The sequence below is a fragment of the Xenopus laevis genome, chromosome 9_10L (genome assembly GCF_017654675.1).
Source record: "Xenopus laevis strain J_2021 chromosome 9_10L, Xenopus_laevis_v10.1, whole genome shotgun sequence".
In the NCBI taxonomy this organism is placed as follows: domain Eukaryota; kingdom Metazoa; phylum Chordata; class Amphibia; order Anura; family Pipidae; genus Xenopus; species Xenopus laevis.
Window position 1 is genome coordinate 126,645,587 of NC_054387.1, and position 15,729 is coordinate 126,661,315.

Sequence of the window (15,729 nt, forward strand, 5' to 3'; positions counted from 1 at the left end):
TTTTTACTTTGTTGTTATTTTATTTTTACCACAATCTTTTTCTGGTCAGTAAAATTAAGGTGAGTTTGCTAAGAAATGTTTGTACGTATGTTTTTTGCTATAAAATCATTTGTATGATGTTAATGAGCATCAAGTGGGTTGACTTAGTAAATACAGTGCAAGGCTAGATGGAATGGATGTTGATAGTGTTGGATGTGTGCAGTCATTGTTAAATAGGAGTTCTAGCGTGTTCTTTGGTCGTCTCACGGCTCAGATTTTTGGCAAACTTCTTTGGATTTTCAGCTCACTGTTCCCCTGCTCATGTACCTCACTTGTTTGGACTGACTAAAAGGCTTAATTTCGACTATGATTCTCTCTCTCCATGTCGGCTCTGTTTCCTGAACTGATTCTCTGTAATAACCTGGTGCTCCTCCACAAATCTTGCAAGTCGTCATTGCCCTGTTTAAATATTATTTGTTTGCTTTATTTTTTTCCCTGCAATCAAAAGTTACCAGTGTTGGTTGTTCCCACTAAAGAGTGTATTATTAACCCTTGCTGGCTGTGTTCACTCTCCTTGCAAAGACTGTATTACTGGTTGTACATATTCTCTCTACAAAAACTGGATTGATAACCCTTGCTGGCAGTACTCATTTTTTCCACAAAGACAAAGACTATAAAGCTAACCCTTGCTGGCTGTGCTCTTTGCTTCTGCAAGACTTATTGCTGACCCTGTTGGCTGCATTACTTATCCATTGTTAGGAAAGTACAATGATTTTACCTTTCCTTTCTGGTCAGACATTCTTCAATTATTATGGCATCTCCCATTCCTGATCAGCCGCTGTAGTACTTACCTCTGAAAGAATCTTGATGCTCTGGGTACCTTGAAAAAAACAAAGCTATCACTAAGACCATATAATCCTTAAAGGACTATTTTCCCTCTGGCCATTAAACTCTCCTGAATATTCCTGCTGTCTCCTCCTGTTTTCTCAGGACTTCCCGGTCATCCTCCTTGGTGCCTAGAAATTTGTTGATTTTTAAGTTTTTTGTCAATTTGAATAAACTCAAAATGTTACTACACTGAAATGCATCAAATTAATATTCTACTCATACAAACTCAAAACGTAAACAACCTTTTAAAAATTGGAAAACACTTATTGAAAAGATCGATGACATTTTGTCTCCTCTCATTAAGGTCTACATAAAATGTTAAGTTTTTAGCTGAAATTCGCAATCAGGACTAAGGTTGATATTTGTTGTATACTCACAGAAGTGGCCCTGTGATCAGATCTAAAGTATGATTACAATTCAAGTAGCAATTAGATCTATCACCTGGTGAGATAAAATAAATTTAATAAAGGGAACTGATTTACATAGAGAAAGTGACAGTGTTAATCAAGATAAAAAAGGTATCCCCTTAATTAATTGTAGCATATAATGAAATCAATTGACCAAATTAGATTACAATAGATTATAAACACACAATAATTTATAACTAGTCTATAAGTAAAGAAAAAATGACAAAAGAAAAAATCGGGGATTAACTCCCACAAATTAATCAATTCCTGTGCTAAGGGGTAAATTGGAATTTACTCACACTATTATCCCATACACTGAATCACGTTGTTTAAAGTGAGATAGCCTAGAAATACATGAATTTCAGTGAGCACTAAACTAACATAATTATAACTAATCATTTGCACTGAAGTATTTATTGCACTAGCACTTTATATCAAGGAATTGATTAATTTATGGGAGTTAATCCCTGATTTTTTCATTGTTTCTTTACTTATATACTAGTTATAAATAATTGTGTGTGTATAATCAATTGTAATCTAATTTGTCAATTGATTTCATTATATTCTACAATTAATTAAGGGGATACCCTTTTTATCTTGATTAACAGATCTAAAGTATGTCTATGAAGATTCTCATTTATCCAGGTCATGATATACAGTATCTGGTAAGTCAAATGCAACTGGACATTTAAAGTTTTTCTTGAAAACATTTCACTTTACTGCCCTCAAGGGTTTAAATGCCAGGGAATTCCCTACCAATTTTTCAAGAAAAACTTTAAGGGGCCGATTCATGAAGCTCGAGTGAAGGATTCGAATGAAAAAAATTCGAATTTCGAAGTATTTTTTTGGTACTTCGACCATCGAATTGGTTAAATTCGTTCGAATTCGAACGAAATCGAACGAATTGAACGAAAAATCGTTCGACTATTCGACCATTCGATAGTCGAAGTACTTCCCCTTTAAAAAAAACTTCGACCCTTTACTTCGGCAGGTAAAACCTACCGAAGTCAATGTTAGCCTATGGGGAAGGTCCCCATAGGCTTGCCTGTGATTTTTTGATCGAAGGATTTTCCTTCGATCGTTGGATTAAAATCCTTCGAATCGAAGGATTTAATCGTTCGATCGAACGAAAAATCCTTCGATCGATCGATCGCAGGATTAGCGCTAAATCAATTCGAGGGTCGAATTTCGAAGTATTTTTAACTTCAAAATTCGACCCTTAATGAATCTGCCCCTAAATGTCCAGTTGCATTTGATTTCATTTAACCAGATACTGTAGCTCTAAAGTATGTTTTATTATTTGAATCTGTAATGAATGCAATGAAAATATGAGGATTGAATGATTACCTGAAAAAATCAGCAGATATTTGCTCTGAGAATATACTTAATGGGTATATTGTCCAAACTATATGAAGCAGGCTTTTCATCATGCCAAAATCTTGTTTATGCACCAGAATGGGACATCTGATGTCCATGTCCTTGCACTGGCTAACCAATTAGATGGTGAGGAGAGAAGAAGAATGTGAGGAGTGCAGTGACATCAAGGAAGTGCAGAATGGAAAGTAAGCATAGAGGAGGGGCAGGCAATATATGATTGACAGCTGAGATTTCGAAATGCATTTATAATGGGTATGGATTTTTGAATAAAAAAAAAAACTGTTCTCCAAATTCAGTTTCAGTTTTTTCCCATAGACTTCAATAGTTTCACGTGATAAACAGTGAGATAAGTTTTTTTCTTAATTGAACTGCATCACAAATTGTATCTCGTCCATGAGTATACACTGCACACCATTGCACACCAATGTTAATGTGTTGTGATTAATTCTGTTTTTTAGGAAATACTTGTGAGATGGCAAACCAAACAATAGTGTATATGTTGGTTCTCGCTGGGTTGACTGATCTCCCTAGTCTTCAGCTTCCTCTGTTCCTGGTGTTTTCCTTGATCTACCTTATGACTCTGACTGGAAACCTTCTCATCGTTTCCCTGATCTTCACTGATTTCCATCTTCATACCCAAATGTACTTTTTTATTAGCACTCTGGCATGTTTGGATATAAGTTGCTCTTCAGTGACTACGCCAAGAATTCTGTTTGATTTACTTACAGACCAAAGACTAATTTCTCTGCAAGCTTGTCTAACTCAGATCTTCTTCTTCCTCTTTTTCATTGTATCAGAGGTTTCTGTGTTGTCAGTGATGTCCTATGACAGATACATTGCCATCTGTCGCCCTCTTCACTATATGCAGGTAATGAGCTGGAAAGTTTGTGTTCGGTTTGTATCAGGTGCATTGGTTTCTGGTTTGGTATATTCATTGGTGCACTCAATTTTTTTAACTAAACTGACATTTTGCAGCTCAAATCCTTTACAAAGTTTCTTTTGTGACCTGCCCCAGCTACTTGAGGTCTCCTGTAGTGACACATTCATCAATGTATTGCTTATATTTGTCTCTGGGATAGTTTATGGTATTATAGTTATAGGGGTCACTGTTTACCCATACATCCCTATAATCACCACTCTTTTTAAAAGCAAAACATCAAACTACATAAGATCCAAAGCTTTCTCCACCTGCTCTTCACATCTAACTGTGGTCATTATTTTATACAGTACTTTTCTCTTCAATTATTACCGCCCAAACTCAAAGTATCATTTCACAGAGGATAAAGTGGCTTCTGTATTTTATGCCATAGTAAGCCCCATGGTAAATCCTCTGATCTACAGTCTGAGGAACAAGGAAGTCAAAACATCACTAAGAAGAACTTTACAAAGACTTCATTGATTTCTAGTCAGTCATGCAGTTTACATTAACATTCATGCAAGTTACTAATTCAGCATGTGAATTAGTGATGAGCAAAGTTTCGCAGTGAAAATAATGCCCATAGACTCCAATGGGTGAAAAAAATGGTTGTGCTTCAAAAATTACTGTTGCCTATAGACTTCAATGCATTTTAGCGATTTTTCGCCGTTTTGCCAATTTTCATCAAAGAGAAAGGGTCAGATTCGCTCATCACTAAGTAAGTACCTGGTGGAAACTCACACAGAGATGGCGAAAATATACAGACTTCTTGACCACATTGGTTAAAAGTGCCTAATTTGATTCTGGATGGGTCATGGTCATCAAGTAATGGAAAGTAGTCTAATATTATAATATGGGAAGAGGGGAAGTCCCTCCTTACAGGCTTCACAGAAGGATTACTTCTATAAATCGTTATACACTATACACAGCGGAACAACACAAATATGCCAGCAGTGTTTTATTAGCACTTTAAAATGTATATGTATCCATACCCATAGAATTAGTTATCTTTGTATAAGCACTTATGAATACCTAGGGGCAGATTTATTAAGGGTCAAAGTGAATTTGAGGGAATTTTCGATGTAAAAAAATCCAAAATTCTTATTTTAGAATAGGATACTACGACTTTGACTTCGAATTGTATTCAAAGTAAAATAGTTTGAATATTCGACCATTCGATAATTGAAGTACTGTCTCTTTAAAAAAACGTCAACTTCAATACTTCGCCATATTAAACCTGCCAAAGTGCTATGTTAGCCTATGGGGACCTTCTAGAGCAGTTTTCTACGGTTTTTGAAGTCGAAGAAAAATCTTTCGATCAATGGATTTCATAGTTCGATCGAACGATTTTAACTTTGACCACAAAACGGTCAAATTCGGTGAAAAAAAACTTTGACTTCAATATTCGAAATCGTAGAAAAGCCATTCGATGTTCGAATTTTGAAGTATTTTAAAAACTTGAATGTCAGGAAGGCTAATAACATCTTTAAATTTGTCTTCCATTGACTTATACATAAATTCTGCAGGTTTAAGTATCAAATAATCAAAATCAAATTATTACCAGGGTATTGGTTTGATAAATCTTGAAATTCAAATTCTAATCAAATTCAGATAATTTACAATTCAAAATTGAGAGTATTGACCAAAAAAAAATTTGAATTTGAATTCCTATTTGATCCATAATAAATCTGCCCCAAAATGTAGATAATACCTAAAAAGGGTCAGTCTGAAGAATGGGAAGATTCTTGTTTTATTATTTTCTTTATAAAAGATTTGGGGGAGAGTAGATGGCTGCAAATTTGTAACTAGAAACACAAAAACTTGGTTACAATCCCATCGCCTGCTTTTGCCTAATTTCTCGCTATAGTGATTGTTTCTCCTACATAATTTTCTGATCTTCTTCTAGCATTCTGTAACCTCCTCAACTGTATATCCCTCACTAAATCATTGAGCTCAAGACCACTAAATCATTGAACTCTATTTTTTTCTCTTGTACCAAACTGATGCCCCACTGACCCATTTTATGGTATGTCTCCTTTTGGCTCTTTTTGTCATTTTCCATTTGCCTCACTAAGGAGCATAATTACTAAAGGGAGAAGTGGGCTTTTTTTTTTTTAGCAGGGGCATCGCCAATATACTGAAAGGCAAAGTGGACAATTCAGCGCTAGTGAAGTTTACAGTGTTTCGCCAGGAGAATTTAAAAATTTTCACATTAAGGGGTCCATTCAGCAAGCTCGAGTGAAGGATTCGAAGTAAAAAAACTTCGAATTTCGAAGTGTTTTTTGGGCTACTTTGACCATCGAATAGGCTACTTCGACCTTCGACTACGACTTCGAATCGAAGGATTCAAATTAAAAATCGTTCGACTATTCGACCATTCGATAGTCGAAGTACTGTCTCTTTAAGAAAAAACTTCAACCCCCTAGTTCGCCACCTAAAAGCTACCGAACCCAATGTTAGCCTATTGGGAAGGTCCCCATAGGCTTGCCTAACTTTTTTTGGTCGAAGGATAATCCTTCGATCGTTGGATTAAAATCCTTCGAATCGAACGATTATTTCTTCGATCAAAGTTTTTGCGCAAAATCTTTCGACTTCGATATTCGAAGTCGAACGATTTTCATTCCCAGTCGAATATCGAGGGTTAATTAACCCTCGATATTCGACCCTTGATGAATTTGCCCCTAAGTGTGAAAGTTACAATCTGTGACCCATTTTGACAGAGTCTGTTTCGCCAAGATCTACCTGGCAAATTATTATGTCAGTGACATCATATCCTGTATTTCAGGAAAGTCATAAAAAAGACAAAACTCTGTCAACTGAGTTGTTTCATATTTTAATGTGGGATTATGTTTACAAGTTGTATCTGTTAAACACATGTTATTTAAACTTTTTTAACCATTGGAAGGTTATGGGTGGGCTCATGTCCAGGACAATAGAATATCTCTTTTGTCTTTTTTTTTGCTTTTACTTGAACATTTTTAATAATAAGTGGCCACTTCCATCGAATTTAACCAACATCACTATTAAAGGCATATATATGATCTGTATGTACCCTGCCATATTTAAATTGATGTAAGTATGTTAATGAAGCAGCGCCTAGCGGCACCCTAGGCAGCTTGGCCCGGGCAGAACGCCCACAGGTGCACATTTGTTTTTTCCGCGCATGCGCAACTCTGGGCGTTCTGCCCGGCAAGGGCACTGCTTCATTAACATACTTCCATTAAAAAAAATGAACATGCGCATGTGCAGAAAACTGAACTCGCACATGTGCAAAAAAACCCACACGCCGACTATAGCATGCAAGCAGGGACCAGACTAGGGGATAGGAGAAGCAGAGAAGCTACGTGCCTGGAGCCCCCCCCCAGCTTTGCGCCCTAGGCACGTGCCTACTCTGCCTACCCATATTTCCGGCCCTGTAATGAAGTTTCAGTAGGAAGAAAGTAACGCTAGAGGACATTAGTTAGTGCTGACAAAGTTTACCTGGCGAAAGTACACCAGTGTTTATTTGCTGAGGCGCAACTGTGTATTTTGATAAATACGTGAATTCGCTGATGAAGTTGCGTAGAATATGGAGGAGCATTCCAAGGCGAAAGGTCAACCTTTTAATAAATTTGCCCCTAATTAGCAGTATTAAGCTAGGCATCTAGGAAAGCTCTGTGAACATGGTCATGATCTTCACAGATAACAATTTGGGGGTTATTTATTAAACCTCAGATTTATCTGGGACAAAAATTTGTGAAAAAGAGATTTTTTTCAAGATATATTATACTATTATATTATATTATACTCACTCTAGTGGTCTAGTGTGCCAGCAGGGATGCTCGCCCTGCTCCGACAGGGTGCCCGCCGCAGCTCTGGTGGGGACGCCTGCTGCATGGTGCACCTGGTTCCTCTGGTGCACCAGCGCGATTGACACAAAATTCAATTATTTAAAGGGGCCTCGGGCTAAAACACATTGCCCGTTGTTAGGTGTGATTTCTATGTGTTTGATTCCTGGTTTTGATCCTGAACTCTGCCAATATTGAACCATGCCTTCCTGACTATCCTGAACTCTGCTAATCCTGATTCCTGCCTGACGATTCTATCGGTAATGACCCTTGCCTGTCTGACCTTGCTTGAACTCTGCCCGCACAGACCTGCCCTGCCTGACTTTGCTTGAACTCTGCCCACACCAACCCTGGCCTGTCTGACCTTGCTTGAACTCTGTCTGCACTGAACCCAGCCTGCCTGACTACGCTTTTGTCTATTCCTTGAAACTGCTCCTCCCGAAGTGAAAGGTGCCAGCTACAGGTAGAAGCAGAGCCAAGACCAGGGAGCCTATCACCTGGATTTAGGGAGCTGATAGTTATACCACTGCAAAATGCCTGAATCTGAAAATCCGCCATCTCAAACCTGAGGGGTAATGTATTAGTCAATAGGAAAGGCACATACCGTATCTCAATTTGAAGTTAGATGAGAAGGTTTGGGTTTAGCCCAAAAATCTGACTTTTTCTGGGTTTTCGGACAAAAACTCAAAACAATCAAATGATTCATGGAAAAAATTCCGAAACATTTGAGCAATTTGATTTTTTGAGTTTTTTCAGGACACAATTAATTAGGGTTATTTTATTAATAAATAAGGTCAAATCAAGCTTGGTTGTTCGGTTGTGTTTTTTAAATATAATTTGAGATAAATTCGAAGTTTAGTAAAATATGAAATAAATTCGGATTTTAGTAAATAACCCCCTTTATATTGTTCTCGCTCTACTTATCCCATTTCCTTCTTCCACACACACTTGCCCATAGTACAGGTGCTGATATGAAATAAAATATGGACATAGTTGGAGAATAAATGTAAATGCTGCATTGTGGGGGAAACCACATGGTGATTGCACTCAAAAAAAAACCTTTGATCCCTGCCCTTCTGAACATTAAAGGACATGTCAACCCCTCTAACATAAATTTTACCAGCAAAAAGGCTATTAAAATGGTGTACATACCGACCACTGAAGTCCTTGGCAATGAATCCGTGAAGCAGCAATGTTGGTCTACTCTTCCGTCTGGTTTCCAGCACTCGCAGCCTCTCTCCCCCCTCCCTTCGGAATGCACGCTGAAATTTGGCGATGCGCACATGCGCAGTTCCGAAAAAAAATCTAGCGCATGCGCACATTCTTCTGCTAAGCGTCGGCAAAATAATCAGAGTGACCTCTGAAGACACGCCTGCTTCTTCGTTGAGCCAATAGTTAAAATAGTAATTTATTGTTGCTATGCGCGCTGTATTCTGCCCTTTTTAACTCTCTGCTCCGCTGCTGCTAGCCCATATTTCATCGGACTGCAGCTAGTAGAGTAAGGGAGCAGAGAGATTAACCATTTGACTGCCCTAATCAAAGTAAGGTATTTTTAAAAAAACATATTTTGCCCCATCAAATCCTTTTTGATCTTTTATTTTTGTACAGCTATATATGTTTATTTCATTTATAATGATTTAGAGCCCTTATAAATATATTTTAAACTTTATATATATGTTTCCAATGCAATAAATACTTTTTGTTTGTTACATCAATTCTTTGTTTGTTTTTTTAGTTTTTTAAATATATAAACTTTGTCTTATTTCTTATATATTTAATTGTATATATACTTTATTCACAAATTAAAGGGGGTTAAAAGGGGGGGTGGGGGGGATCAGATTTTTAAGAATTTTAAATATTTCTCTATTTTTTCAAAATTTTCAATTGGTCTTTTTTTACGATTTAAGTTTCCTATATCTTCGGACTTTCCATCTGTTAATAACAATGTTTGCATAATATTATTTCATCAAATTTGTCACAGACATAGTAGTATATCTCCTTTGTGTAGTGGGATCAGCAAGTTTGACCCAGACGTAGTTTCACTCCTTTGTGTATTGTGATCAGTTAGCTTGGCTCCAGAGTGTCTGCCTTATCTATTGTTTGTAATGTCTGATCTTACACCTTTTGTTCTCTGCAAAGTTTTTTTTTTCAAAAAATCTAAACTAATCTACAAAAACAGTAATGTTCTTTGGCTAAGAGAATTGAACTGGTCTCTTTTTACTTCTTATATGTATACAAATATATATTTATAATTTGATTAGTACAGTATGTATGTATGCTTATATCATTTTTATAGCCTATACTTGGCCACTTTGGCCGCTATGTTTTTGACCATTACACACGCTCCTTGGTCCCTTAGCCTATACTTGGCCACTTTGGCCACTATGTGTTTGACCATTACACCCGCTCCTTGGCCACTTTGGCCACTATGTTTTTGACCATTACACATGCTCCTTGGTCCCTTAGCCTATACTTGGCCACTTTGGCCACTATGTGTTTGACCATTACACCCGCTCCTTGGCCACTTTGGCCACTATGTTTTTGACCATTACACACGCTCCTTGGTCCCTTAGCCTATACTTGGCCACTTTGGCCACTATGTGTTTGACCATTACACCCGCTCCTTGGCCACTTTGGCCACTATGTGTTTGACCATTACACCCGCTCCTTGGCCCCTTAGCCTATACTTGGCCACTTTGGCCGCTATGTTTTTGACCATTACACACGCTCCTTGGCCCCTTAGCCTATACTTGGCCACTTTGGCCGCTATGTTTTTGACCATTACACACGCTCCTTGGCCCCTTAGCCTATACTTCGCCACTTTGGCCGCTATGTTTTTGACCATTACACAAGCTCCTTGGCCCCTTAGCCTATACTTGGCCACTTTGGCCGCTATGTGTTTGACCATTACACAAGCTCCTTGGCCCCTTAGCCTATACTTGGCCACTTTGGCCGCTATGTGTTTGACCATTACACACGCTCCTTGGCCACTTTGGCCGCTATGTGTTTGACCATTACACCCGCTCCTTAGCCCCTTAGCCTATACTTGGCCACTTTGGCCGCTATGTGTTTGACCATTACACCCGCTCCTTGGCCCCTTAGCCTATACTTGGCCACTTTGGCCGCTATGTGTTTGACCATTACACACGCTCCTTGGCCCCTTAGCCTATACTTGGCCACTTTGGCCGCTATGTGTTTGACCATTACACAAGCTCCTTGGCCCCTTAGCCTATACTCGGCCACTTTGGCCGCTATGTGTTTGACCATTACACACGCTCCTTGGCCACTTTGGCCGCTATGTGTTTGACCATTACACCCGCTCCTTAGCCCCTTAGCCTATACTTGGCCACTTTGGCCGCTATGTGTTTGACCATTACACCCGCTCCTTGGCCACTTTGGCCGCTATGTGTTTGACCATTACACCCGCTCCTTGGCCCCTTAGCCTATACTTGGCCACTTTGGCCGCTATGTGTTTGACCATTACACCCGCTCCTTGGCCCCTTAGCCTATACTTGGCCACTTTGGCCGCTATGTGTTTGACCATTACACCCGCTCCTTGGCCACTTTGGCCGCTATGTGTTTGACCATTACACCCGCTCCTTGGCACCTTAGCCTATACTTGGCCGCTTTGGCCGATACGGTTTTGACCAATACACACAATTCTTGCCCCCTTAGCCTATACTTGGCAACTTTGGACGATATTTGTTTACCATTGAACTGGTTCTGTGTAAGGAAATTCTTGAGTTAATACTTGAAACGCATGATATGTGAAATGTAGCTTCTTTTACCAATAACATGTCCTTGTGATAATTGTAGCTTCTTTAACAATAACAAGTCTTTGTGATAATTTGAAACAGTGCATTTGTACACAGCTAACTGTCCCCTGAATAAATGACATGAACGTGGGGCCAGATCAGCTGCAGAAAGATTGTAACATTTTACAGTATCTATAAAAGCCAGCTACTTTCTGTATTAGCTGGTCAACCTGCAGCTTACTTCTGTATTGCTTGTCCCCTCGCAGCGAGTATAAAACTTATCACATTCCTCTGAACCCTGAATGGTCACTGGCAGATTTTTCTAACAACTTGGTCCTTCGAACCGGAAACCAACATCTGTCTTCTCAAACGGGAAACGTGACTGTGGTCACTGCAGAGGGTTAATCCTATTCTCTCTGTGGACTGAACCGAAAGACCTCCGACAGCTGTTGTAAAGAGAGGCCAGTCGCCCTCGTTTGGGGGAACAGTGACGGTTTCTAAAGAACACAGCGACCAGGGTCACTGGAATCTGGTAACGTATATGTTTTCTTTTTGTTGTTACTAGTTGTCTACGTAGAGGTCCCATCACTAGACTGTTGATATTAAGGTGTTAAGTGGCGTAATCGCCCGCCATTGATAAAGAGACAGGGAGTGATAGTGGGTCCAGTCACCTAGACTGTTGCTACGTAAAGGTCCCGTCACTAGACTGTTGATATTAAGGTGTTAAGTGGCATAATCGCCCGCCTTTGATAAAGAAACAGAGTGACAAGCGGACAAGTCCATAGTCTGTGTGAGAAGACTACAGGAATAACTAGCTCCGTGTGCACGTTAAAGATAAAGAGTACTCCGGGGACCGCTGAATTTGTTGTTTGAAAGTGTGTGAAAGAGAGTGTTTGGGAGTCAAAGAGGGAATGGTCAACCCCTCAGACAGGCCGTAAAGGGCGATACATTGACCGGTGAACGTTTTCGGCAAACGGACTACCTTGCTCCTCAGGTTTTACTTGGCCGAGCTCCAAGCTTGTGAGGCCATATCCGTGAGTACTGCTTCACCAGGCGTTTGACTCCACAAAATTGTTTGTCAATTGTTTGTCATCTATACCTACTAACCATGGGAAATAAATGCTGTAAAAGTATCAATGATCTAACTGGGGACGCTCAGTTCATGCGTGATCAGAATCCAAATAATATCAGGTTCTTAAAAGGTAGAAAGAGGATTCTAATTTTAACCCTATATTAGACAAGGAACAGTATAGATTGCTTGTTGGAGAGGTACTGACGATAAAAAATGTACATCAAAAGTTACCTATAGGTCACGTTAATTGTTTTTTTGTTTTTTTCTTTCCTGGGAGGTTTGTTTTTGTAAGTAATTATTAGATGAAGTTTCTAAACCTGACTGTTTTGTCAGCCTATCCGTTAGAGATTCTAATGCTAACGGCCTCCTGCTGCACAAATATGGCAGCCTCCTCATACAGGAGCATTGGGCATCAGACAGGTAATGTAAAAGCATTGTGCAAATACGTTATTGTGAAGTTATAAGTTTCTTTCCAATGCAACATTATGAGGAATGTAATAGGAGGGAAAATAAAGAAAGGAATGCCAAGAAAGGCAAGGTACAAGATCAACTATATGTCAGGTAATAAGATAATGAAGGGATTGTGGATTGATATTATTGTAAACTGAAGGAAGTCTTTGACACATATAGTGGTGTGCCTATACCAGATCAGGGCATGGTTAATGATAGTCCTTATGAGCTACAACTAAAAAATGCATTCCTATGAGGATGTCTTAGCAGTTTTGTGAGTCAGCATATGGTAGACCACCGGGTAGCCAGTTTGCAAGCAGTCCTTGAGTATGCCAGACATGCTGAAAGACATCTCCAAAAAACAAAACAAAAAAAAAAAAACGAGGGTTAAACTATGTGAGGAAGATGTGTATGTGGTAAAGCAGGATAGAGGACGAGATAGGCAGAGAGAAGGGGGGGTTCAGACCCCATTGAGATGACAAGCGAGAAAGGGAAATACTTTAAGTAAAAGAAGTAAAGGAGAAATTGGGTTTTTTCACTGTGAGAAACCGGGGCATTTTGCTAGAGAATGCCGAGCAGAATTGAGCAATGGGGATGACAGGAGCCCCCTTGGGGAGGCATGACTATCTGAGAGTATACATTGTAAATAACTTAGAGAAAAATGAGGATAATTCTTAATATAGAAGACATAGAATGTAGTCTCTTATGTAAGTCGAAACCCCAACTCACACTTGAAGTTGGGGGAAAATCCATTACCTTCCTATGTGACACTGGGGCATGTAGATTCCTTATACACCCCCCTGATGTGCCAACTATCCAAAGAACTGAGGAATTTACTTTTCTAAGAATAGCAGGGGGACAATTAGATAAAGTATACTTGTCCCCACTATTAGCCGTAACTGACCCTGACATTCAATAGACTATTCTTAATCAGTTCATTCTCTCTTCCCATTGTCCATTCAACTTACTGGGAAGGGACATGTTGGTGAGATCAGGAAAGTGCCTTATAACCACCCGGATGGTTAATTGCCTTTGGCGACCATCCGCTTAATAGAATAGCAGCCAACCCGAATCAAATACCAATCAAACCTCTTACACAATCACAAAAGATGAGGAAGCTAGAAAGCTAGAGGGAGAGATAAAGCTGCTAGCAAAGGAGTTAAGTCAGAAAATAGTGAACAGTGAGAAACAACACCAAAAGGAAAAACACCTTAGAGACAATTTATCTTTCAGTGCTGAAAATAGCAGCTCTGATGCTGAGGTACAAGCAGTTCCCAGCCCCCCAGCCAAGTTCTACCCCGCCTGTAAATACAAATTAGAGAAGAGGGGTAGAAGCGGGGGCTGCTGCTTCAACACGTCACATTACACACACAGAGTACATTCCATGGGCAGCATCAGATCTTAGAAGGATTTTTCAAGACGTTCCACATCCCCGCACCAATCCACACAAATTTGTACAGGAACTCATGTTTGTCCAACCCTAATTGGACTGATGTTAGTTGTACTCAAACATGTGTGTGGTCCAGGGGCTTACCAACATTTGTTGGTCAAAATGAATTGGGACACTAATCCTGCTGACCCAGCCCAAGTAGGGTTCCGCTTACGTGCTCTGGAAGGTACCAAAGGCAACATTTTTCCAGAAGTTTATTGGGAAACAGTTTTCAAATCTAACCAAGATGCTCAAGAGTCTGTTGTCCAGTATGCAACCAGATTTAAAGAGAGGGTCAATGCCTGTGGTGGACCTGCTGTCCTAACAGATGAGGAAAACCTGATGGGAGTTGTTGCATGGTTTAGGACCTACAAGCAGTAAATCAGGCCAATTTCCAAGACTGACCCAGTCTCATTAGGAAATGCCAAAGCTGATGTGGCTGCTAAAGCACATTCACATTCAAGCTTTAACTGCATCACCAGACACAAACTTTTAAGATCAAGGGTTACTCAAAGACGTGCAAAATAATGTCAGTGAAGCAGAATGCCACAAATAGGTTTCTAAAGGGGCCCAACTTAAACAGGGCATATATTATTGCCCCAAAAGGAAAACCAATCCTTCCTACTACACTATTTCACTATGCTGCAATTTTGAGTCATGGGCAAAGCCATGTCTCAACAGGAGGGATGGTACATAACATACTCATTTTAGATTTTAGATCTGCATGGATTTTATCAAACTCAATAGATGGGAGAACAAGAAATGTTGCCTTCTAATTATAGATGCCTTTTTCAGATCATCGAGGAAGAGGCAGACCAAAGTTTGGCGGAACATGTGCAGAATATTAAATAAACAAGAGCTTACTCCAAATTCTCTTCCAGATACCGGAGAGCCCATCCCAATAGAACTTGTGAAGCCTGGAGGCTACATGTGGGTAAAGGTAATAAAAATGAAGAATTGGGCGACTCCATTGTGGGAAGGGCATTATCAGGTGAAATCGCAGAAAGAGTGTCCTGGGTACACTCCAGTCATTAGTAAACTAGTAAAAGAACTAGGGCAAGTAACTAGGGAACCCAAATAGTCCTTTAGATACAGTCTGACTACAAAGGGGGTTCTCTCCACTAGGGAGGGGGTCGTCTCAACGTCAGTGAAGAACCATGGGACTATTTGGGAGCAGCAGCAGAAGTAGGGAAAGAGTAGAACAATATGATACCTGGACACCATTCTCAAGGTGGGGTTGTGCAGGCATGTTAGAACTAATAATGTTTTTCATCTTATTCCCTTGGCTTTTCTTCCCCTTATAACATAATGCCACCAACCACAATAATACACCTGTTGGGGAGCATCCCTCATTCCCAAGAAATAGGACTCCCCAGAGTGTAGGTACAACAGGCAGACAGGATTGGGGACTACCTCCCAAGGATTATTCATATCCACCGTGGAGCAAACCTCTAGACATTACCATTATCGAAAGAACCACTACCACAGTTGAATTTGATGCCAGTGAATTCAGAGTGATTCCTTAGAGACTGCTAGGTCCTTTGCCTGGGAAAATAAGTATATGTGCATCATTGTACCCCCCAACCCCGGACTAAAGCCCTGCCCAGATTGGTCCACAGTCTGGTGGAG

At 39.8% G+C, this 15,729-nt stretch overlaps 1 protein-coding gene across 1 annotated transcript; it reads left to right on the forward strand.

Annotated features, from left to right (window-relative positions):
• Positions 1 to 3,123: 3,123 nt before the first annotated feature.
• On the forward strand, positions 3,124 to 4,050 carry LOC121397993 (olfactory receptor 5B12-like). The gene has a single exon (XM_041576318.1). The coding sequence runs from the start codon at positions 3,124 to 3,126 to the stop codon at positions 4,048 to 4,050; it is 927 nt and encodes a 308-aa protein (XP_041432252.1).
• The last annotated feature ends 11,679 nt before the right edge of the window (positions 4,051 to 15,729 follow it).

What these genes read in the sequence shown, in the direction of transcription:
- LOC121397993 (XM_041576318.1), top strand. Translation starts at nt 3,124, where the DNA reads ATGGCAAACCAAACAATAGTGTATATGTTGGTTCTCGCTGGGTTGACT.